Below are 24,359 nucleotides of genomic sequence, written 5' to 3'. Positions count from 1 at the left end.
CATATCACAAAATCCCAAAACCAGAGATGTTGGCATGGATGTGGAGAAAAGGGAACACTTCTACGCTGCTGGTGGGAATGCAAACTAATACGTTCCTTTTGGAAAGACGTCTAGAGAACACTTAGAGAACTAAAAATTGACCTGCCATTTGGTCCCACAATTCCTTTATTAGGTATATACCCAGAAAACCAAAAATCATATTACAATAAAGATATTTGTATCAGAATGTTTATTGCAGCCCAATTCATAATTGCTAGGTCATGGAAGAAGCTCAAGTGCCCATCGATCCACAAATGGATCAATAAACTGTGGTATATGTACACTATAGAATACTATGCAGCCCTAAAGAAAGATGGAGACTTTACATCCTTCAAGTTTACATGGATAGAACTGGAAAATGTTCTTCTTAGCAAAGTATCACAAGAATGGAAGAAAAAGTATCCAATGTACACATCCCTATTATGAAACTAATTTATAGTTCTCATAGGAAAGCTATAACCTAATTATAGCCCAAAAATATGGAGAGTGGGAGGGGCAGGAGAGGAGAGAAGGGCGGATGGGTGGAGGGCCAAGGTAGGTGGACCGCTAAGCTCACGGGTTCAAGATGAGTTTGAGCAAGAACAAGACCCCATATCTAAAAGTGGCCAGGCTGTGATGGGCACCTCTAGTCTCAGCTACTCAGGAGGCTGAGGCAAGAGAATCACCTGAGCCCAGGAGTTTGAGGTTGCTGTGAGCTATGACACCATAGTACTCTACCAAGGGTGACAAAGTGAGACTCAAATAAATAAATAAATGCCATATCATCTAGGTTGCCTGAGATGCAGTCAATCATACAGCTACTATAAAAATGCTAAATCTTTCAGATTCTGCCTTAGAGAAGCAGCACACAACGAAAAGACTGACCTGCCTTACCTTCTTACCAACCATCCTTCCAATCAGCTCCAACCACCCAAAAACATATTCAAATTAAGAATATTTTGTAACACATTCATATGCTTATATTAAGGGCTATCAACACACCGTAATTTCTAAGACCATTTTATGATTGCCCCATTTGTATAATCCAAAATATACCTATTTTCTTTGGGCCCCAAATTCAATTTACATGTATTTACTTTATTCAAATAAAAACATAGCACACTGCTTCTTTCTAGAGCAGTTAAGTTTTAATGCTTAATGATTTAAATATAAGAATAATTTTGATAATCAATGACTTTAAAACATAATAATGTAGTTTTACCAAATATATTTGGGGGAATATTCAATATTTACAGAGTTTTTAGTCACATGTCAAGCACACTAAATGTGCCACAAAGCTGGAGTCAGATGTTCCAGGAGAATTTTGAAGACAGGAGACACATATGAAAATAAGAGTAACTAAAAATGTTGGAATCTTTTGCAAAATCTGAGAAGTTGGGAAGAGAAAGGAATGTGGTACTGGAGTAAAGCACACAGTCTTCTTCAGAAGGGCAAGAATGGGGAAGTGGGGCATGAATTTGGGGTGTTTTCATTTTTTATAAATAGGTTCAAATGTTAAGGACATAAAGGTATGAAGTACCTTATGTGGATTACTTTAACCCTTAAAATACTGCAAAAGCAGGTATTATTTCTATCTTGATTTTAGAGTTGAGAAAACTGAAGTACAGAGGTGTTAAGTAACTTGCTCAAAGTCACACAGAGAAGCTGGACTCAATCCAAGAAGCCTGACTTTAAGACACAAACTCTTCCTATAACAACTGAATAAATCTTGAAGATAGAGAGCATCTCATCTTCATTGCTTCAGTGACTGATTTATGGACAGGCACAGGACTCAATTGAGGTAATCAGAGGGCTTTCTGCTGGAGGTAAGGAGTAAGTACTTCCTTAAGGCCTGTAAAATCACATGTGGCTGGAAGCCTATAGGCCACCAGCTTAAAGAAGGGCTATATTCAAATAGGAAAAAACTTTGATCTGAAGAATTGGAGCTCCTTTAAATTATCAGGCCCAGAAAGGCATTTAAATGTAACAGCAGTCACATCTCACTTCCCTTTGAGCTAAATAATTACCTATTGAAGCTACTTGCTATACAGGCTCTAGACTGATGCCAAGTAGCCATAAAATGCCATACACCCTATATTTCAACAACATATAGGCAATCACTAACCAGTGTTCTTTCTGTAAACCAATGAGAATTCCTGATGAGCAACTTTTATAACCATCTCCTGTCATGAGTCAATCTTTTTCTTCTTCAAAAACTTGACCCCCATGGCTCAAGCAGCTAGGGCCCCAGCCACATACACCTAAGGTGGCGGGTTCGAATCCCCACCCTGGGCCCGCCAAACAACAATGATGGCTGCAACCAAAAAATGGCCGGACGTTGTGGCAGGCGCCTGTAGTCCCAGCTACTTGGGAGGCTGAGGCAGGAGTCTTGCTTGAGCCCAGGAGTTGGAGGCTGCTGTGAGCTGTGATGCCATAGCACTCTACCCAGGGGAATAGCTTGAGGCTCCATTTCAAAAAAAAAACTTGACCCTCTTGTTCTCTAATGCACTCCCCTCAAGAACACGTGGAAGTGTGTCCGGGGTTGCAGTCCTCAACCTTGAACAAACTCTCTTTAAACTAAAATCTAACCTTTTTGATTATTTTAGGTTGACAAAAGAAAAGGATAAAACTACATAAGAAGTAAATGCAGATTAAGTTGCCTGTGTGTGTTTGTATGCACACATGCAAACACACAGAGAAAATTGCTAAATTTTAGCTCTAGGACCCTTGGTTCCTACACCCGTTCCTTCAATTTTGCAACCTTAAGATTGCAAAAATCTTTTCTCTCTTCTTTGTTAAGACAGAGTCTCAAGCCGCAGCCCTGCATAGAGTGCTGTGACATCACAGCTCATAGCAACCTCCAACTCTTGGGATCAAGCAATCCTCTTCCCTCAATGTTTCTATGTTTCTATTTTTAGTAGATATGGGGTCTTGCTTTTGCTCAGGCTGGTCACAAACTCATGAGCTCAAGCAATCCACCCACCTCAGCCTCCCAAAGGGCTGGGATTACAGGTGTGAGCCACTGTGCCTGGCCAGGATCCTTTTCAATAATTTGAAACAATATATAGTTTTTCCCCTCCATTTACAACTGAAAGAATATTAAGATTCTTTGATGACAATGCAATATTTCTAGTTAAAGGAAATAAAAGGGTAGTAAGAAAAATAAAACTACCTAAAAATATTAAAGCCTCACTTTTAACTTTCAAGTAAAATACTGAAATGTATTTAACAAGAGTATTCCTCCATAGAACAGAATACAAAAGAAAAAATATACTCAATGACAATGAAAATACTATATATCCAAAACTATGAGAAGCGACTGTATGTACTAAGAAGTAATCATACCCTTACATGCTTTTATCATTGAAAATATAAATGAACTAAGAAGTTACGAGAAAGAACAAAATTAACTTTACAAAATCAGAAAGAAAATAATAGAGATTACATGTAGAACAGAATAAAAATCAACAATAAAAATGCTAGGATTTATCCTTCAAACCAAATTACACGTAATAACCCATTATCTACATAAGGTTTCTTTGTTCTTTTTTTCCCTCAGCTCACATGTATACAAATGGATAAGTCAATGAGCTATTATAGAATAATCACAACTCAAGCAAAAATTAGCATATACTGCATGGTCAGAACTTAATGAAAGTCAAATGATTGAATGTACTTATTTACTGATACACTATATTTCCATATTGATTTTTAAAAGCTCTGAAGGGAATGACAAGTCTGATAGAAGACATTATTAATCTACCAATCTGCACTTTTAAGTATCAAAACCTCACTTGAGCTTTTAATGGGGGGAGAAAAAGATTTACACAGTTACAAAGTTACATAGTTATATATACACTTGCTACAAGTTAATGGTCCTTTCTAATAGGCAATGTGGCAATAGAGATCAAATGTCATGGCCAGGTGCTGTGGCTCATACCTGTAATCCTAGCACTCTGGGAGGCCAAGGCAGACAGATCACTTGAGCTCATGAGTTGGAGACCTGCCTGAGCAGAAGAGAGACCTTATCTCTACTAAAAAAAGAAAAACTAAGGCAAGAAGATCATGTGAACCCAAGAGTTGGAGGTTGCTGTGAGCTATGATGCCACAGCACTCTCCCCAGGGCAACAGCTTGAGACTCGGTCTCAAAAAACAAATAATCAAATGTCATGAATAAATGCAATCTTTGGTTCTAACCATCCCACGTCTGATAAAATTTATAAGAACTGGATAAAAGTAAAAATTTGCTTACCAGGTGTTGACAATATTATGGTATGTACAATAGTGGTAAAATGCAAACAAGCTAAACACTCAACCATAAAGAACAACCAAATAAATCCTTGACTGAATTTTCTCTCACATTTCCACCTCTAATTAGTTGGCTCTATCTTCGAAACACTAGATAGTCAGAATCTGGCCACCATTGCCAGTCCTACCTCCCTAATCTGAGCTGCTGTTACCTTCTGCCTGGATTTCTGACTGCTGACTCTTGCCCCCTACTGACACAGTAATACTCTAAACATCAAGTCAGGTTATGCCAATCCACTGCTCAAAAATGTTCCAATGCCAGGTGGTGCCTGTAGCTCAGCGGTTAGAGTGCCAGCCACATATACCAGTGCTGGTGGGTTCGAACCCAACCCGGGCCTGCCAAACAACAATGACAACTGCAACCAAAAAAAAAGCCAGGCATTGTGGTGGGCACCTATAGTCCCAGCCACTTGGAAGGCTGAGGCAAAAGAATCACTTAAGCCCAAGATTTTGAGGTTGCTATGAGCTGTGATGCCATGGCGCTCTATCCAGGGTGACAGCTTGAGACTGTCTCAAAAAAAAAAAAAAAAAAAGTTCCAATGCCTCCCCAACTCTTTAAAACAAAAGCCAAAAAACACAGGTCAATGTTTACAAGATTTTTTATGACTCTGCTCCCACCCTCACCCCAACTGACCCTACTCTCCTTACTCCAACTACACTGGTTTCACAGCTATTTCCAGAGTGTACCAACTACACTCATACCTCAGGACCTTTACAGTTAATGTTCCTTGTGCTTTAATATGCTTTTTCCCTACAGACCTCATGGTTTGCTCCCTTACTCTTTCCTTGAAAGCTACCTTGTTAGTGAGGTCATCCTTAAAACTGTAGTTAAAATAGCAGCCCTGGACAAGCCTCCACACCATCACCTCTATTGGTCATTCATTCCACTCCATTTTTCTCTCCATTATACCCAACACCCTCTGATACACTATATATCTTACTTGTCTGTTTACTGTTTCTCCTAAATAGAAAACTCTGTAGAAGGCCACTAAGAGCAGTAGATTGTCTTATTTCTTCACAGCTATATTCCTACAATAGTGTCTCAAACAGTAGATTCTCATTGAATATTTTTGAGTGAATTTTGGAATCCTGAGCAATTAAAAAGCATGTTATAAAAAAATTTAATATGATCTTAGAAACTGATGAAGTAGAAAGAGCATGTTATCAAAGAATATGTAACCCAAGGATCAAGAAGAAATCACAAGGGAAATTAAAAAATATTTTTTTCATTGAATTTTAACAAAAACACTCCAAAATCTGTGAGATTCAGCTAAAGCATCTCTTGAAGGAAAAATTACAGCTTTAAAATCTTATGTTAGAAAATTAGAAATGTTTAACATCAATATATACACAAAAATGAATATTCCAAATTTTATATCTAAAACAAATATATATATGAAAGTAACAGACATCAATATTTTATTCTAGTTATTTCTGATAAAATCATAAATGACTTAAAATTTCTCATAAATTATTCTCTGTATGTTCGTTTTCTCTAGTGAATATGTATTTGTTTATAACTAAAAAATGTTTTAATGGGTGGCGCCCATAGCTCAGTGAGTAGGGCGCCGACCACATACACCCAGGCTGGCAGTACGACCCCAGCCCGGGCCAGCTAAAACAACAATGACAATTACAACAAAAGAAAAAGCCAGGCATTGTGGCAGGCTAGTGATCTCAGCTACTTGGGAGGCTGAGGCTTAAGCCCAAGAGTTGGAGGTTGCTATAAGCTGTGACACCACAGCATTCTACCCAGGGCAACAGCTTGAGACTCTGTCTCAAAAAAAAAATAAATAAATAATGTTTTAACAAAGTTCTTTCTTTCTGGTTCAATTCTAATTGTTGGCCTCTTCCTTCACCTGTCACTTAAAATACTTGCTCTCCTGAATTTCATCCTTGTTCCTCCTCAATTTATATCCATCCCTTCATAATCTTTTCTACTTTTTCAATTCATAACTGATAATTACAAGTTGATTTCTCAATTTTTTGTAATATACCGAGAGGCTCCTATTTCCAACTGCTTAAAGGATACTTCTATCTAGATGAAAATTCTATAGCTACACAAAGTTACCAAGTCTAAAAGAACTCATTATCATTTCCTAAAACCTATTCTTTTTTTTTTTTTTTTTTTCAGTTTTTGGCCAGGGCCGGGCTTGAACTTGCCACCACCTCCAGTGTATGGGGCCAGTGGCCTACTCCTTTGAGACACAGGTGCTGCCCTTCATCTTTATTTTTAATGTTGCTAAAGATACCTCTATGCAACTAGGTTTTAACTAAATTCTATCAATTCTACTTTGGAAAGCTCAATCAAATCCAACTTTTCCTCTTCCTCACAAATCTGATGATTTCAATTTAGGCATCTTCCATCAATCATATGCTATAAAAGACCTAGCTTATCTCCCTGCTACCACACTTCCCTCCTAAAGAATTTAACCCTGATCAGGGTTGTTGTACATAGCTTGAAAGCTGAGCACTGTACCACAAGGTCACTGTCCATGTAAACTGACTGTTATGGTGCCCAATGGCCTGATAGTGATATAACCTTGCTTTCAAACTTAAGACAAACTTATAGCACTAACTGGTCCAATTTTTTATTTTTCTGGTTTCATGTTCTCATCATTCCTTCATGCACCCTACAATCCAGACATATTTAACTTTTCAGCAAGCTTTGCAGATTTTTCTTTAGTCTATAGTGCTATGCCTTCATAAAACTTCTAAACCCCTCAAAACAGTTCAAATGTTACCTTCCTCTGTGAAGTATTCTTTGACTATCCTAGGCCAAGACACTTCACTGAGCATTTTGTTAATTGTTCTATTATGAAACTTGTTACACTATACAATTATCACATGTCCATCTCTCAAGTTCAAGGGAGTTGAGCAACAGCAGGATGAAGCACACTATGTTTGTACCCTTGACATCTACAATGCACAGCCCCTAAAAGGAACACAATTCATACTTACTAATAATGCACTTACCATATGTATTATTACAACTTTATTACAAAGTAAGCAAAAAATGAGTTTTTAAAAAAGTTAAAACAGATGTATGAACCAAAATAAAACCTTTTTTTTTTTTTTTTGCAGTGTTTGGCCTGGGCTGGGTTTGAACCTGCCACCTCTGGCATATGGGGCCGGCGCCCTACTTCTTTGAGCCACAGGTGCTGCCCCCAAAATAAAATTTTAAGGCTCTCCCCCAGCACTGACTGAACCAACCCTCCCTCTTGCCCAAGGGGATACCCTAAAACTAAGTTGCTAGCCATGAGAAAGGAGGCTAGACATTCATTATGCTCCCTTCCCTTCTAGGAAATATTCTTTATAGCTCATTAACAGGCCTAAGGTGATGCAGGACAAACTTTCACGTCCTCAATTTCTACAACAAATACGTGGCAGGTAGTTTGTCTCTGATTAACAGAGTTCTTTTTCAACCCATATCTCGTGGCACACTTGAACCTATAAACTTCCGGGAGCATACTTAAATTATGTTGATAAAAAAAAAGAGAGAGAGAGAGAATATACTTACTGTGCTTTGAACTTCTGAAAATAATTTAACTAATGATCTTTAAAATTTTTCAAGGCACACCTAAGATCCTCTCACAGCACACCAGTTGAAAATTACTGACTTAAGAAAATGTCAAGCCTTTACACAAAGCTTCATTTCCTTAACCAATTACAAATCAAAGAATCTTTAAACCCACCTATAATCTATAAGACACTGCCCCCTGTTTGAGATATCCCACTTTTGAGAGGCCAAACCTTAATGTATGCCTTCTATGTATTGATTTATGACTTTGCCTGTAACTTCCAGGCCATGGTCCTCAAATTTGGCTAAGAATAAACCTCTTTATTTTACAAGCTATGGTTTCTCTTCTGTTGACACATTTAGCTGGTCACCTAAATCTATAATCTGTGTGGCAGACAGATTCAATGTAGTGACTATTCTGGATTCCTACTTCTTGATGTTTAAATCTTTACATAATTCCCTCCTCTTAAACATGAACTAGACTGACTTGCTTGCCACAAGGAAATGCAGCAAAGGCAATGGACTGTATATGATAACATGATTATATAAGAACATAGTGCCAGCCCACCTTGATAGTTCCCCTCTCCTTTGCTAGCTTTAAAGAAACATGCTGCTATGAACCTAACCACCATGAGGACATGAATTCTGCCAACAAGCTGTGAAAGTTTGGGGGCAGACTCTTTCGCACTCGAGTCTCTAGATAATAATTCAGTCCTAGCCAACATAGTAACTGCCATCTTGCAGAGGACCCAGCTAAGCTATGCCAAGCCTCTTGACCCACAGAAACTCTGAGATAATATGTGTTGTTTTAAACAGCTAAATTTGTAGTAATTTATCAATAAGCAGCATAGTAAACTAGTATTATCAGAAACTAAGGTATTTCTGAACCCTTTATTCACACAAAGAGCTACGTTTTCCCCAATTTCTAAACATTTAAATGTGAACCAGTCAAATATATGCAAAATTAAAATACAGACTAACATTTCAAATAAACAATAGTTCTTAGGAATATTTACATAAAGTAAAACTCAGGAAGTACTTTTCCACATAAAACAGTTCTTACACTTGTCTTTTAGACCATTTGCCAATTTTACATAGACTTAGTACATGTAAGAAGTATAACATTAAGGCAATTCACCTTACAAACATGAGATGAATAATAAATATTTAAAATCTGGTATCTAATTAATAATCTTGTTAATTAAAAAGAAGAAGTGGTCACCAGGCAAAGCAATCCAATTGGAGAAGAGTAGAGGACTGGCTGGAGACACTTTCTATAAAACAGAGCTCTCTCCAGCACTGTGGCAGCCAGCACAACATGGAAGTTCCAGCTGGTTAGGTCATGCTGCTCTCAGGATTGGCTGATGCTCTGTGCAACTCATACAACTCCTTCCTCCAGCCGACATTCTACCTTACTGTCAAGAATTTGCATACTTTCAAAAATTCCCCAAGCTGAAACTTCGATGACAGAGGGCACACTTCAGTATAGCAAAGCATACAACATAATGCTTCTCCTATAGTGTATAAAGATACATGGTATTACAACTGAGAAACATTAACCAAAATTCTTGTTTTTTTCAGGGGTGGCAAGAGTGGTGATTAGAAGGGCCATTTTTGTTGGGGGGAAAAAAGCAGATATTTGTTTTCAGCCACTCCCCATAAAAGTCTTCAATGAAACAACAGAACATTTGGGAATAGTAAGATTAATTACAATATCCCATATCCAAACATTTTGACACTTGTTACTGGTTAAAAGTAATGGTTGAAAACAATAACAGTTAGTTAGTGAAGATAATCTAATATACCATAGAGACTCAAATCTGTTTTGAAAATTAAATAATTCTTCCTAGAAATACAGGTCTTATTTAACATATTTAGTTTTAAGAAATTGGCTCAGCACCTGTAGCTTAGTGAGCAGGGTGCCAGCCACATACACCAAAGCTGGTGGGTTCGAGCCCAGTCCAGGCCTGCTAAACAACAATGACAACTGCAACCAAAAATAGCCGGGCACTGTGGAGGGTGCCTGTAGTCCCATCTACTTGGGAGTCTAAGGCAACAGAATTGCTTAAGCCCAAGAGTTCAAGGTTGCTGTGAGCTGTGATGCCAGCACTCTACCCAGGGCAACATAGTGACGCTCTGTCTCAAAAAAAAAAAAGAAAAAGAAAGAAAGAAAGAAAAAGAAAAGAAAAAAAATGAGATAACCAACTCCTTCAATATAGGGACTCATGTTTCATAAATAACAGGAGGCACTTGAATTACAATCAGACTACTGAAATACTCATAAGCAAACCACACCTACAAGCTCAAGACAATTAAGAAGCCAAAGCACAGTCAAAATCAACCCCGGACCACTGGTTAGTTTTCTTAAATTAAGTCATTTTTACATTTCCACTTTAAGATTCACAGATTCGGAGCAGCGCCTATGGCTCAGTGGATAGGGCACCAGCCCCATATACAGAGGGTGGTGAGTTCAAACCCGGCCCAGCCAAACTGCAACAAAAAAATAGCCCGGCGTTGTGATGGGCACCTGTAGTCCCAGCTACGCAGGACGCTGAGGCAAGAGAATCACCTATCAGGCGGCCTCAAACGATGGACCTGGGGCCACATGCAGCCCGCCTAGGACATTTATCCGCCCGCAGGTGTTTTTGCCACCGCTGCCTGTCCTGCTTAGCAGCTGACTCGTCCAGGGGCCCAAAGTTCGGCCCTCCAATGGTCTGAGGGACAGTGAACTGGTCCCCTGTTTAAAAAGTTTGAGGACTCCTGAGCCCAGGAGTCAGAGGTTGCTGTGAGCTGTGTGATGCCATGGCAGTCCACCGAGGGCGGAGGACAATAAAGTGAGACTCTGTTTCTACAAAAAAAATTAATAAATAAGATTCGCAGATATGTAATAAAAGATCACATGATTTCTCTAGAAATAATCTCCTTTCATTGGTGTACATTTACAGTCCAATTCACCTCACCCACCCTTGCTGCATCAGTAAAAGTTATTTTACCACCCAAATTAATTGCTTTTATGAATGTTAGCAACTTGATAGAGGAAAAAACATAAACATAAAATAAAGCCAAACAAATCCTAAGACACCATCAAGGCTTTTAAAGACTTGTTTTAAAACCAACGTGATGGACAATATCAGCAATAGTCAAGAGAATGCTCTGTTCACCTTATTACTCACAGCTATGAAAATAACAAAAACAGGAAAGATCTACTCACCTAAAAACTCTCCTATAGATTATATATAATCATATTTTGATGTCCAGCAACTCAATTCTAGGAAATGTCTACAAACTGAAATGTCTGGATTAGGCACCTTTCTTCCAGTTTTCTAGAAAACATCTATAATACATCTATAACAGAGCAAAACATAAAACCAACACAAAAAACCTTCTCATTCAGTTTTGGCAGTTCATTGTGAGGGAACTATCAACAGCTAGACCCACTAGACTCTTAAGTGTCAAAAAAAAAAAAAGGGGGTGTGCTATTGAATTTTTCACTTTCTATAAATTACATGACAGCTCACAAGAGAATAATTTTGAATCTCAGTATCATCTTTTCTCATTAGAAGACAATAATACAAGCAAAACAATAGTTTTACAAAATTAAAAGAATTATTAATTCAGAAATAATCCTTTTCTGTTTTCAGATGAAGTAACTATATACCCCCACACATTTATATAATTTATAACTCAATTAACACATTAATAACAAAATACATACTAAAACATTGAGTCAACATAAGGTAGATTTAAAATAAGATTCACCACCTAGCTTCCTTCACCTCACAATAAAAAACATGCTTCTATTATTTTCCTAATGAACGCATCTACTAAAATGCAGGTAAAACTCTTAGTAAAGCACAGCTAGAAAGATGGGTTTTTACCTAAGTGTATTCCATCTCCCTGTCTCAACAAAGATTTAGGGTTATAGCACTTTGATCTGATCTCATAATAAAAAAAGGTAATTTCTCTGGTCCCTTTCTGGCCTTTCTCAATTAGTTTTCCTCATTGAATCACTGAATACAGACAATTATCTAAGGGATTGTTTTCTCAAATGTTCCAAGAATGAACTAGAACATAACTAGAATTGTTCAAAACTGCACGCAGGAGATAAAAGTTCATTGTATATGATAGCCTAGGACATGAGGGCCTAAGTGTCTCCAGAAACCTGGTTGAGAAAGGCTGCCACACAAGTTCTTTGGTGTTACTGTCCTGCTACTAGGCCTCGGTCATCCTAACAGCACTAAAAGAACTGTATTAAGTGCACAAATCTAGGAACTTAGAAAAAAAACAAGCAATTAGGTCTTTTTTACATTCTCCTTTACTATGAATTAACAGCATGAGTGTTAACTGTTTGTCCCTTGTTCTGAGTGGAAAGTATTCACTTTGACAAAATAAACCTATACAACTTTTGTCATAGAAAACTGTCATCCCTTAAAGAAAAATAGTAATTAGCATATTAAATAAACTTGTCAAGCCTTTTCCATTACCCCCTTTTTAATAAGCTTTTAAATATTCATATCTTTTAATAACAGCTAAAAGCAAATTTTCACTTTAAAAAGCAAATATTTTTAAAACCCTGCTGATCCTTTACTCTTGCTCTAATCACAATTCTCAGGAAACTGCCTTTCTTTAATTCCTCCACATAGTGACACCACCACCTTCAATTGTGTTAGTTGTGATCAAATCATAGTAAGTTGTTCTTTTTCTCAAAAACCAATTATTTTTTAAAAATGTCCTAAAGCATGAAAAATTTTATTTATGTAGCAAAAATTATCTTAAAACAAGGTAGCTCATTAAAAGTCAAAAGCTGTTCCATACTGAATGTGCAAACTGTTATAAAAAGATGGGAAAACCTAAACATGACATTCCTATTTTTTGCTAGTGTGAATGCCAAGAACTCGGGACAAAATACACTACTAAATATTTTTACCAATTCCCTAGTCAAAGTCCTTACATTTATCTATATATGTGTAAAGAGGGCACAAAAAATGGAGAGGATGGTGTTTTCACTGTCAGTGCTAAAATTTGATATTTCCAGTATCAGACACATAATGCAATGATATGAGAATGTTTACATCTGTTTCTTTTCATAAAGGGAGAAAGGCATTGTCTTGATTCATTTACTATTAAGTGTTTTGCACTAAAGCAGATCAGTACAAATCTTAATTGGAGAAAAACAGGTCACTTTCCTCAGAATAAGCACAACATTCTTCCAGTTTCTACTAAAAATGGATTTTTTGTCATCAAAAATTTCCTTTTTTTACAAGTGACTTTTCCTGAACTCTAGTCAACAATGCACCTTTATGAATCTAGCCAATTACTGCACCCTGTAGGCACAGCTGTAGTAATTTTTACTTTCCCTCCTTAAGAAACTGTTCAGTTTAGATGCCCTATTCCAATTAAGCAGAACTCACACATTAACTGTGACCTAAAGTAGTTCACTGGGGTTAAAAACACACTTTTCATTTACAGTCATCCAATTAAAGTATACGTAATAGGTGGGAGTACTGACACAGACTTAAAATGACCGCTTTATATTAAGTCAATCCAGAGAAGATGATAACTCCCTTCTTTTTCAAATACTCATACGTTCACCGAGATCCACGGACTTTGGCCTTCAAAAACTACTCTCACCATTCGAGTTCCCAGACAGAACTACATTTAGCAACGAGTCCTCCTTTATAGTACTTCCTGGTACTAAAAGCCACAACCAGAAGGAGAGTTTCGTCGATTTGTTTTAAAACATTTGGTCCATTTATCTCGTTGGGAAAAAGGGGACTTTCTATACTGGGAATTGTTACTGAGGTGAGGGTGTGCTCACGGTGTTTAAAAACAAAGCCCTAAGTCAGGCGATAGCCGCACCGCGGAGATTCAATGCAAATTTTCGTCCCAGGAGTGGGGACCTGGCGCCTGCAAACCCTCGGCACCCGGGCTGAAGGAGAAAAGGAGAGTGTAAAAATAAGCGGCGGCCGCGGCCCACGTGCCGCCACTGCAAGCCAGCCAGAAGGCCGGGCGCCCGCGCGCGGGGAGGGAGCCGTACCTCCAAACATGTGCGGCGAAAGGTGAGCTGGTAAGGAGCCGATCACTAGGCGCGGCCCGCCGGGGCCCCCGCCCGCCGGCCGGTCCCTGCCGCCGCCGCCGTCCTCGGGGCTGCTGTGCACCGAGTCCTGTGAGCCGTACGGGCCGCTGCTGCTGTTGGGGATGTTGAAGGAGGACTGCGCAGCGCGGGCCCCCGATGCCACGCTCCCCACGGCCCCGCCGAGGGAGCGGCTGCGCGGGGCGGCCGGGGCCGCCGAGGCCGCCGCGGCGCCGCCCGAGGCGCTGGGCTGGTGCGCGCCGGGCACCTGAGCCGGAAACCTCCCAGCGGCCGCGGCCCGAGCCCCGCTGCCGCCGCCCGCGGTCCCGTTGGCCCCTCCGCTGCTACTGGAAGGTAGATCCGAGCCTGAATACGCGCGGGTGCGGCCGTTAGCAGCGGCCGGGCCGCTCTGCTTAGCGCCCATGTCCGCCCTGCCCCGGGCCGGGCCCGCGCGCTGCGCTCCGAGTGCGGGGAGGGCGGGAGCGAGCGCAGGAGCGAGAGGGCAGGGCGGAGGCGCCGCGGCCGGCCCAGAGAGGCCCCCGCACGTCCAGGGCCGCCGCCCGGCGCCCCGAGGGGCGATCGGCACCCAGCGCCCTCTTCTTCTCGGGGGAGGCTGGAGAGGCCGGCGGCCTGACGGGGGCGCGAGAGACGAGGCGAGGCGGAGAGGAAGAGAGGGCCCGGCTGCGGGCTAGGCGGGCGCCGCTCGCTGGCTCCGGCGGGAAGGAGCGGCTCAGGTGGCTGTGCGGCTGCCGCTGGTTTCGGTTCTGGTGCGCCACGACGGGTCGCTGCCGCTCTCTGCCGCCGCCGCCACCGCGCTCTGCGCCCGGGGCCTCGGCACCGCCTCCTCCCGGGCGGCCGCCGCTACCGCCGCCATCCTCCGGCTCCCACGGCGGCTCGCGGGTGAGTGGGAGGCGCCCGCCCAGACTCCGCTGGGGCCACCTTCTCCCCTCCCCCAGCCACCCAGCTGTTATTAACGGAGAAAAGAGGAAAAACGGGTGGCGCGTGAGGGGAGGATGGAGAAGGGGAGGGAGGGGTGGCGCGCGCTTCCCGGCAACCGTCGCCTCGCTGTCCCCGCGAGGGAGGGGCGGGGGTATCTGGGCCACGAAGGTGGGGGTGCCTAAAGGGGAGGAGGTTCCCCAGCCCTAGCACCGGAAGGCCGCGGAGTAGCGCGGTTCCAGGGTGCGCCTAGGCCCTTGTGTTTGGGTCGCGCGCGGTGACCCCGCCCCCGTCCCTCGCGCCGCCCGGCGGATTGGCTCCCGCAGCCGGGGCCCCGCCTCGCCAAGGTACCGCGGTACGGTAGGTGATGCCACCCGCGGACTCGCTGATGGACAGGTCTATGGCCCCGCCCCACCGCGGTACCTACGCGGATTGGAGGAACAGATCCCCTCGGGGAGCCAACCAGAAGGCGGCCCCTCCTCCCGCACGTGGCCCGCGGACGCTGTGGAAGAGCGAGTGTCTTCTGCTTTTCCTGATAGGGTGGTGTCCAGAGCCGTTTGGTATCAATGGGTATTCCCCTCCTTGTTGGTGTTACACACTCTAATTAAGAAAACGAAAAATGCAAAAACTCAAAAAGCCAACTTTCTGAATTAGGTTTACCCCATAAAACTCTCCAACCTGGGAAGAGCTGGAGAGTTGGAAGAAGTAAAGATAATCCAGCCCGACCCTCAGAGGTAGGACAAAACTGTGTGCAGAGAAAGTTGCACCTACTCAGGAGACCTGGAATCTAGCTCCAATGCAGAACTAAATTATGTGTGGTAAACGAATTGTTTTGCGGATTTGGACTTTAGGTTCCTCACCTGTAATGTTTGTGTTAAATCCTAGGGCACCTGCACCTTTAATATACTATAATTTCTCAAAAATGTGATTTAATAAAAATCACACGGGCCTAGGCGCACCCTGGAACCGCGCTGCTCCTCGGCCTTGAAGTCCATTCCTAGGTGTAGTGTCGTGGAAATAGCCCGCTCGGACCCTCCCATTTTGAAAATGCCTGAAGAGACTCCTACTTAAAAGTAATAGCCAGTGGTGTTTTGTACAAACTACAGAAATAAATAATTTTGTCTTTTTCGTATTTGCAAAGGCTCCTTTATGTAATGAGTTTTATCATTCTTTAAAAAGTATGGGCATCCAGTTTTTAAACAAGAATACAAAAAAGACATTTACATGCAGTATATAATGAGGACTGTCCTGAAAGTATCCAGCCATGTACCATGAAAAAGAGACATAGTGTCTGGATACTTTCTAGATATGTATATATACACACGTATGTGTAAACAAAGGCACTCAGTGCCACTGTACGGAACATCATGTTAAGACATGGTCATCCTTTTGTTTCAGCACCCTCTAGTTACAGATGTCCCCTGTCACAGTCCTCCTCCTTCTCATCCCATCATCATGAACTGACTTCAGTATTCCTACTGATAGCTGTATAATGCCTCCTTCGTGGCACCAATCATGTTGTTACTGTTATTAGAGTTCTTGCTTTTCAAGAAACAGCTGGCTTCATGATAAATTTCAAATTCATACCCCCAGGATCTAGCACACTGTCTGGCACCTAGGATGGCACAATAAATGTTCTGTGAATAAATCAGTGAATACATACATCTTCCCCAGTCATGCTAACTTGGCTCTCTCCAAGTTGGCAACTCATGAACTTACCGTATTCTTACTCTCCTCTATCTCCTTTATGGTGGGTGCCCCTTCCATCTCCTCTCTGGTGGGCTATTTTGTTTATTTCTCCACAAAGATTCTGGAGATAAAACTGTGGCTTTCTATGTTCTTTTCTTGGCCCTCTTCCCTCTCTCCTCAACCCTCCCATCTCTCTCCAAACTGTAATCCACATAAAGCCGACAATGTGTTTTTTCTCAACCAACCAATTTTGACTCATTTAAAATTTGTCTCTTCTTTATTAGACCCTAGCAGTTCTTCATAAATTAAAAGTGCTGCTTCATCCCAATGAGTACACATGTAGAACAGGAACAAGTTTTATGAGACAATACCCATATTACATGGAATGTCCTTCATTTTCTATTCTGTTTCACTTTTGTCAGATGCTGGTCACTGCATGCTGGATTGATTTCACAACCCACTAATGGATTGTAAACTGCAGCTTGACAAACACTGATCTAAATCAGCACTTTGCAAACTTTAGTACACTGAGAAACCTTGTTAAAACAGACGGGTTCCACCCCCAGTGATTCTCATTCTGTAGTTAAGGGTTGGGCCTGAAGAATTTGCATCCTAGTTAGCAGGCAGCAGGGTGTTGCTGCCACCAGACCTCAGACCACATCTGGAGAAGGCTAGGGAATGGGGGGTGGGGATGCTGCAGCCTTGGGGCCACATGTGGCCCTCCAGATCCCCAGTGTGGCCCTTCAATCAAATCCAAACTTCACAGAACAAATCCCCTTGTTAAAAGGATTTGTTCTATAAAAATTGGATTCAGTCAAAGTGCCAAACTTCAGGATCCAGAAGGCTATATGTGGCCCTGCATGATGTTTCCTGTGCATAATTAGAACTGTTATTTTAATATCCTGGTGACTCTCACAGGACCAGAGCCCCTGTGCCTTAAAATTTCTCATATTTGAAGCTTTTTTATAGTATATATTTTTCCTCCTTTTCACATGGTTAAATAATATTTTGACCAAAGAATTTTGGAATTTGAACTTAGTTTGAATGTTTTGTTACTTCACGTTGACAAAATCATGGCCGGAAACCCACACTGGAACAACTAAGCTATATGTGGGCTTTCAATAAAATGCCCGACTAATCAGTTTGCTGTTGTCTAGTTTGAATTTCAGGTAAGGGGAACCTCTTCCCTTTGGCCCTTATTCTCCTTTGTGTTCTCCTTCCCTCTTTGCTCCCTTTTTCAAAGCTGTGCTGGATCACACCTTTGATGCATGGGATAGCGTATTTACCTCATAGGGCAGACCTGTGGCACTCAGTCCCCTCAGTTGGAGCCCAGAGGCTCCCACCAGGGTTCTCCTGCAGCCGGCACCAGCCCTACACATGTTCAAGTCTTTGCCAGCCAGCATCAGCCCTACACATGTTCAAGTCTTTGCCATCCTGCTTTTTCTCATTTTAAAATGAATAGTATTTTAAAGATGGCCATGGTTTTACCATTTTTTTTAATAAGTGTTCATACACTACCTGGTTTTGGTTTTTTGTCTTTTTTTTTTTTTTTTTTTTTTTTTTGTGGTTTTGGCCAAGGCCGGGTTTGAACCTGCCGCCTCTGGTATATGGGGCCGGCACCCTACTCCTTAGAGCCACAGGCACCGCCACGCTACCTGGTTTCTTTACCAAAAATGGCACTGTATGTATAATGATCTATCTTTTAAATAGGTCTTTTTTTCCTATTATTATATTTATTTTATTTAAAAAAAAGAATGGACCATCTAAGCATTAAAGTTTATCTTAATATATTCTACAGAAAACACTGTTTAAGATTTCAGTGGGGACTAGAGACTTGTAAATTCTAAAACTGAAAGCATTTAGGAATGGCATTGTTGGCTAATTTTTCAGAGAACAATAATAGTTTATATAATGTCTTTAAAATTTTTTTCTAATCCCTTCCCTGTACTTTCATTGGTTCTTTGATGAAAAGCAAAGGACGGGAATCAGTCATGACAGGATTATAAGCACACATCACGAAGTGGGTGAGCTCAGGCTGGGGTTAGGGCCCTGCTCTAACCCTGGCTATGGGATTTAGGGCAAGCCACTTAACCTGGCTAAACGTGTTTCCTCTGTAAAATGCAGATACAGTGTTAATACCAGTCTCACAGAGTGGTTACGAGTCTCAGAAGATTGTCTCTATTTGAGAGTACTTTGAAATGTAATGGATAAACAATTTTAATCTCAATGTTATTATACCTAGAAGATTATAACAATTTGCAGGTTATCTCTAGCAGGCTGTGATATTATGCAGTTTAATATACACTAATACTCACTGGAATTGATTTTATCATTTTGTGTATTTTTAATGCATCATTGATGCTTAAGGACTTATTGGTAATAATTGTTTAGTAGTAGTTTACTAATAAGTATAGATATAGCTGTTATAATAATGAGGATGATATGCCACGTCTTGATGACAAATCTATATCTTTCTACTATGGCTTGGATGGATATAAATACATATGTACATATATGAAATGTGAAAAGAAATTGTCATTAAAAAACCAGAGACTATTTGAAATCGCTAATATTTAAAGCTTTTTTAAAAAATTTCTTTTGATTCTGTGAAGTAGTTAATACTTCGAATAAAGAGTCATTGGGGTCCTAAATAGACTTAAATGTGTCACAAAAGCATCTCACGTTAATCAAAGACCAGAATGCTATGCTGTGTCTAACACAGATTCCAGATTTTTCTTACTAAAACACAGCTTGAGATGTCAGCACCTGCTAATAAAAATAACTTAATTCTTGTGAAAGTGGCATGTAGTATTAATAAAAGCTCAAATATCTCTATTATGTTACATTCTCAATTAATTAATTCATTTTGGCTTGCCAACTATTTTCTTTGCTCTCTGAAAGCCCTTATTTAAAAACCTTTAGTACAAACCAACCACAGCTTGTGATGCTTTTCCTCCTTCATAAAGAAACCTCTCAGGTTCCAAATATAGTGTTTTGGAAAGAGTCCAAGATTTTTATTGGGGGCACACTGTTGGAAAAGCATAAAATTTAGTGGAAAGACATGTCATGGGGTCAGTACCGAGGGGATTTTCCAAGCCCACAGAAGTGACAACTAGCTTGGGGAAAAAATAGCTCTCTGCTACATAATGTATGTGGTCCCTTCTCCAAGGCATATGCACCCTCCACACTGCCTCCTATCATCTGCTTAAACCACTATGGTTAGACACAAATGATTAAAAAGTGTTATAAGACATTTTCCCTTACTGTCTCCCCCCTCAAAGGTAGCTAAAAGCTCCAATAAAGCAGGCCCCACATTTCAGTCCTAGATTGCCTCGCAAGTGTAGGAACTCTCTTTCTGCTTTATTTTTAACTCCTTGTGGTGCCTGCTTCTCAAGCGCTCCAAGATAGTCTGCATCCAGGAGACTTTTGAGTAAATGCTGTAGGTGGCTTAAGGCCCTGAATTACTACTGATTAACAGACTATCACTGACACATTGTTTGTGTGTGTTCACTTGACTATCTGCTACACTTTTCTACCAGGGCAGTTTGTACCTTAGGTGGCCCATTCCCTTTGAGTTGAGATTGAAGGATCTATGGCCCCATGTTAGGCCAGACTGAAGAGAGTAAGGTCATAGTTGCAGGCACTACTTTGCCCCAGAAGCAAGAAAGAAAACAAAGCAACAAGAGTTCCTGGTCCACTTACCCCACCCTCTGTTTCTCAGAAGCTAGCTGGGCTCTGGCTGAACTCTAGCCATACAAGTCTAAACTGGGTAGATTCTGGAACATAGCCCTGAGCTGGGTCATCCCTAGTGCATGGAAACATCAGGATACCTCAAGACCCACACTAGAGAAGTTTTCATCCCTTAAACAAAAAGTGGCAGAGCACCTATAATGTGCCAGACCCTATGCTTGGCACGAGGGATATATAAAGTTAAACCAAAAAGGAGGGTCCCTGTCTTCAAAAACCTTATAGCTTATAGTCAGGGGCCCTAGATATAAATAAAAAGATGATCAAAATGCAATGTGGGAAAGGCATACTGGAGCTGAATAAAAGAATGAGAGTTGTGTGGAGGACATAGAAGTGACACTGAGCTGAGTCTTGAGAGACAGCTGGCTTAAGCAGCCACAAGCATTCCAGGCTGAGGGACCATGAAGCAAAGGAAAGCTTTGAGCATGTGAAGAACTTGAAGCAGTTTGTTACAGCTGGAATGAAGAGTAGCAGGTGAGAAGGAGAGAGAATAGACTGGAAAAGTAGGTGGGAACAGAGTCTAACAGGCCTGGTGTGCAGGGCTAAGAGGTTGGAATCGATCCAGAAAGCAAAAGGGAACTGTTTTTTCCTAAACAGGGAAGTAGCATGGTCATATTTACACATTGGAAAGATAACTTCAGCAATATTTTGGAGAATGGATTGATGGGCAGGAGAAAAGGACAGTGAAGTGGAGAACTCATTCTACGACTAATGTAGTCTCCAGGCAAGTGAAAAGAAACGGTCTTAGGGACATTAGAGCAGATTCAAAAGCTCTGGGGAGAGGAGGCTCCACAGGTCTTGAAGACTAACTGAATGTCATACGTGACAGAGAAGGAAGTGTCAGGATGACAGGAAAATTGTCTCGTTTCTGGTGCTGGCACCAAGTAGGAATGAAGAGAAGGGGCACGTTTGCGAGCAGGGAGCTGTACGTGGGTAGAACAAAACCAGCCTTGAGGTTGCAGCAAGGCCTGGGGTGAGGTTCTGTTGACACTTGGCATGCAACTCTATGCTGAATTGCCAAGGAGGGTACACATGAGTTACCCTCTCTGGTCTCTCAGAGGACTGCATTTCATTTTGCTGGATGCTTCCCTGTGCCGAGACCAGTCTCTTCCTTTCTGTGTGTGCTTCCCCTGAGCCAACTCGGTGCTATTCCTGGGATCAACATCCTGAAAATAGGGATCACCAGGAGGGAACTGAGTTAGAGCCAGGTCAGGTTGGAGGCCTGACCAAATATTAATGTGGGGTGTGGCAAATTTATTTGTCTACATTGTTGTCATTCCATCAGCAAGGCAATTTAGGTCTTGTTATTTTTCAACACAGTCTACTATACAAACAGCAGTCATATATGGTGCTGAATTAGTCTATTAAAAAGTTCATCACCTGGAAGGTGGCAGAGGGACCAGGAGGAGTGTGGCTGTCTAATCTATTCCAGGGTTCAGTCGAGGTGAACCGCAGCCCACATGTAACAGCCTCACAGACGAGGCCATTCTCACTTGCTGCTCTGATGAGGACCCCAGTACCAAGGTGAGCACAGGACCTCATTCTCCCGCATTAGGCCTCTAGAGGGAACGGATCCTGGGACTCAGCCCAGACCCCATCTGGCTGCACTGCAGGCCCACCAGCCTTGGGCAGATGGGACTGGGCTGAGAAGAGGACCAGCGATGTCCCATGGAGTCATCTGTGGGGGCTGTGAAGAATCGTAGTTTCAAAGACTGTGACTCTATTTGAATTAACTTGTTTATTTTGAGATGGTAGCTGGAAAGCCAGGCCAACCTAGGGTTAGGTTACTTGTCTGGGTGTGCATGTTCCACAGGTCAACTGCCAAGGCCCATGAGAATAACAATTTCAGAACTCCCTGTCGTAGGTTCAAAGGTCCCTGTCCACGCCTGTCACGCACAGCCTGGATCAATTTTCATTACCACCATAACTCCGGGATTAACTCCTCCAAACTAGTTTGATTGCACGAATTTTAACTGTACCCAGAATTTCACATTTGCGTGGCTGTTGCTCAAGACCACACTCTGCCCTCCCTGTGTGTGGTGGGCCCCAGGAGAGGTTACAGAATCATGGAGCTTAGACCTGAAAAAAATCAGAAATTCTTTCTCTGACCCTCTCGTTTTACAGTAGTGACCCAGGAAGAGGAATGCCTTGTTGCATATAAAGGCTTTCACTTACTGAACATGTCTGTGCTAAGTCAGTGTAACTCACTCAGGTGTGGTCCCTCTGTGCTTAGACCAGCCACTGGGAGGGATTATACAGTCAGTTAAGTCACCGGTGTCAATAAATGCTTTTGTATTTATTCATTTGACTGAATAAATGAATTCATTCATTTACTCATTTGGCATTATTTGTAAATTCCTTGAAGATTGAATATGTGCTTTTTGCAGACTTTGGAAAGGCAGATTGGTGCCTTTGGTCCTTGCTTTAATAAAAAAAAGTTCATCATCTGAAAAATGCATCATATATTACTTTTAAAATAATGGTTGCCGTAGGCAGGAAAATGCTCCCTGTATCTACCAAAAGATGTCCCTGTCCTAATCCCCAGAATCTGTGAATATGTTGCCTTACAAGGCAAAAGGGACTTCACAGATCTAAATAAATTAAGGATCTTGAAATAGGCAGATAATCCTGGATTATCTGGGTGGGCTCAGTATAATTACAAGTTTCCTTATAGTGAAAGAGGGAGGCAGGAGAGGCAGGCTCAGAGTGATGTGAAGAAAGACACCATAGGCCATTGTTGGTTTTGAAGACAGAAGGGGTCTAGAAGCCAAGGGATGGAGGAGGTCTCCAGAAGCTTGAAAAGTCAAGGAAATGGGTTCTCCCTGAAACCTCTAGAAGGAATCCCTGCTGAATCCTTGATTTCAGCCCAATGAGACCCATATCAGACTTCTGACCTCCAGAACTGTAAGATAAATTTGTACTGTCTTAAGCCACTAACTTCGTGGTAATGTGTTTCATCAGCAATAAGAAAACTAATATGATAACTACTCTTTAAGGCTTCAGAAGCTGCCTAATTACAAGCTATATTTTTTTTACATTTAAAAAAAAATCTGGCAAATAAAGCCGCTGAAGTCTTATGTGGCTAATCACATATATATTTTCTTAGCTTCTTGCCCCAATCCTGAGCCACGGTAACCATAGGATGGTTTCCTAAAGCGGGGCCTACAGGTGTCTCAGTTATCATGCTGCTGTTAAAAGACCCTACGTGGAATTTTCCACGGCCTGCCTTGTAGTATCTTTGTAGACTGCCTTCCAAGTGCAAGCACTGACATTAGAAGATCACAGCTTTAAAAAGAACCTCCTTTGGGTCAGAGTTCCTGTTTGTGTTTTTTAAAACTCTGAAAAGTCAAAATATGTAAGTAGAAATTGGTGAAATAAGTAGAATTGGTGAAATTACGGTTCTGAAAATAGCCTTGTGTTTGCCAAGACTTGAGGAAGGGCCCTGGCTGATGTTCTGGTACAGCTCCTGCAAAGGCGGAAAAGGTGATGGTTGGGAAAGTCCACACTGACATCTAGTGATACAAAACTGCACTGCCAAAGGCTTCAAGGGAAGCAGTTTACATCAGTGGGCTCCTCATTCTTGATGCACCTACTACCCACCAAGAGGTCTCAAGACTCCATGCAGACCAGCCCAATTCAGCTGCCCTGGTGGAGGCCGAGGTAGTTCTGGCTTCTTGATGTTTGCATGCACCAGAGTTTTGTGTCTTAACTTTTTTAAATGATCACTGTTACACATTTTAAAGCTAAAGGTTTTACTTCTAAAAGCCTTTTTGTGTTTCTCGTGGCCAGACCCTTTAATGCCAAATGAGTTTTTATATTCTTTATGTTCTCAAAACAATTGCTTGGGCTGAGATGTCCTGAGTGAGGAATAATCTACATCAGAGGATGGAACCGGTACAGCAGGTACTTGCCCTTCTTTGCCCTGAGAGCATTCTCTGTGTTTGATTTTCAGTAACTCGAAGCCTAAAACCCAGAAGAAATAATATTTCCATTTTTCTTCTATGCACAGATGAAAATAGTCAGCAAGATAATATTTCTATTTTCTTCCTTAATGGGGACAAAATGAAA

At 41.6% G+C, this 24,359-nt stretch overlaps 1 protein-coding gene across 1 annotated transcript in view; it reads right to left on the bottom strand.

Moving 5' to 3' along the window:
* ZNRF2 (zinc and ring finger 2) overlaps positions 1 to 14,895 on the bottom strand; it is a 98,531-nt gene extending 83,636 nt beyond the window's left edge. The window contains exon 1 of the mRNA XM_003788548.2: positions 13,884 to 14,895. Coding sequence (XP_003788596.1) covers positions 13,884 to 14,343 — 460 coding nt within the window. The 5' untranslated portion in view covers positions 14,344 to 14,895. The remainder of the gene's footprint in view (positions 1 to 13,883) is intronic.
* Positions 14,896 to 24,359: the final 9,464 nt, after the last annotated feature.

This window comes from Otolemur garnettii, unplaced genomic scaffold (assembly GCF_000181295.1).
Source record: "Otolemur garnettii isolate 467f Iridium unplaced genomic scaffold, OtoGar3 scaffold00028, whole genome shotgun sequence".
Lineage (NCBI taxonomy): Eukaryota > Metazoa > Chordata > Mammalia > Primates > Galagidae > Otolemur > Otolemur garnettii.
The sequence above is the reverse complement of the archived record's forward strand: the minus strand, read 5'-3'. Positions and strand labels throughout refer to the sequence as shown.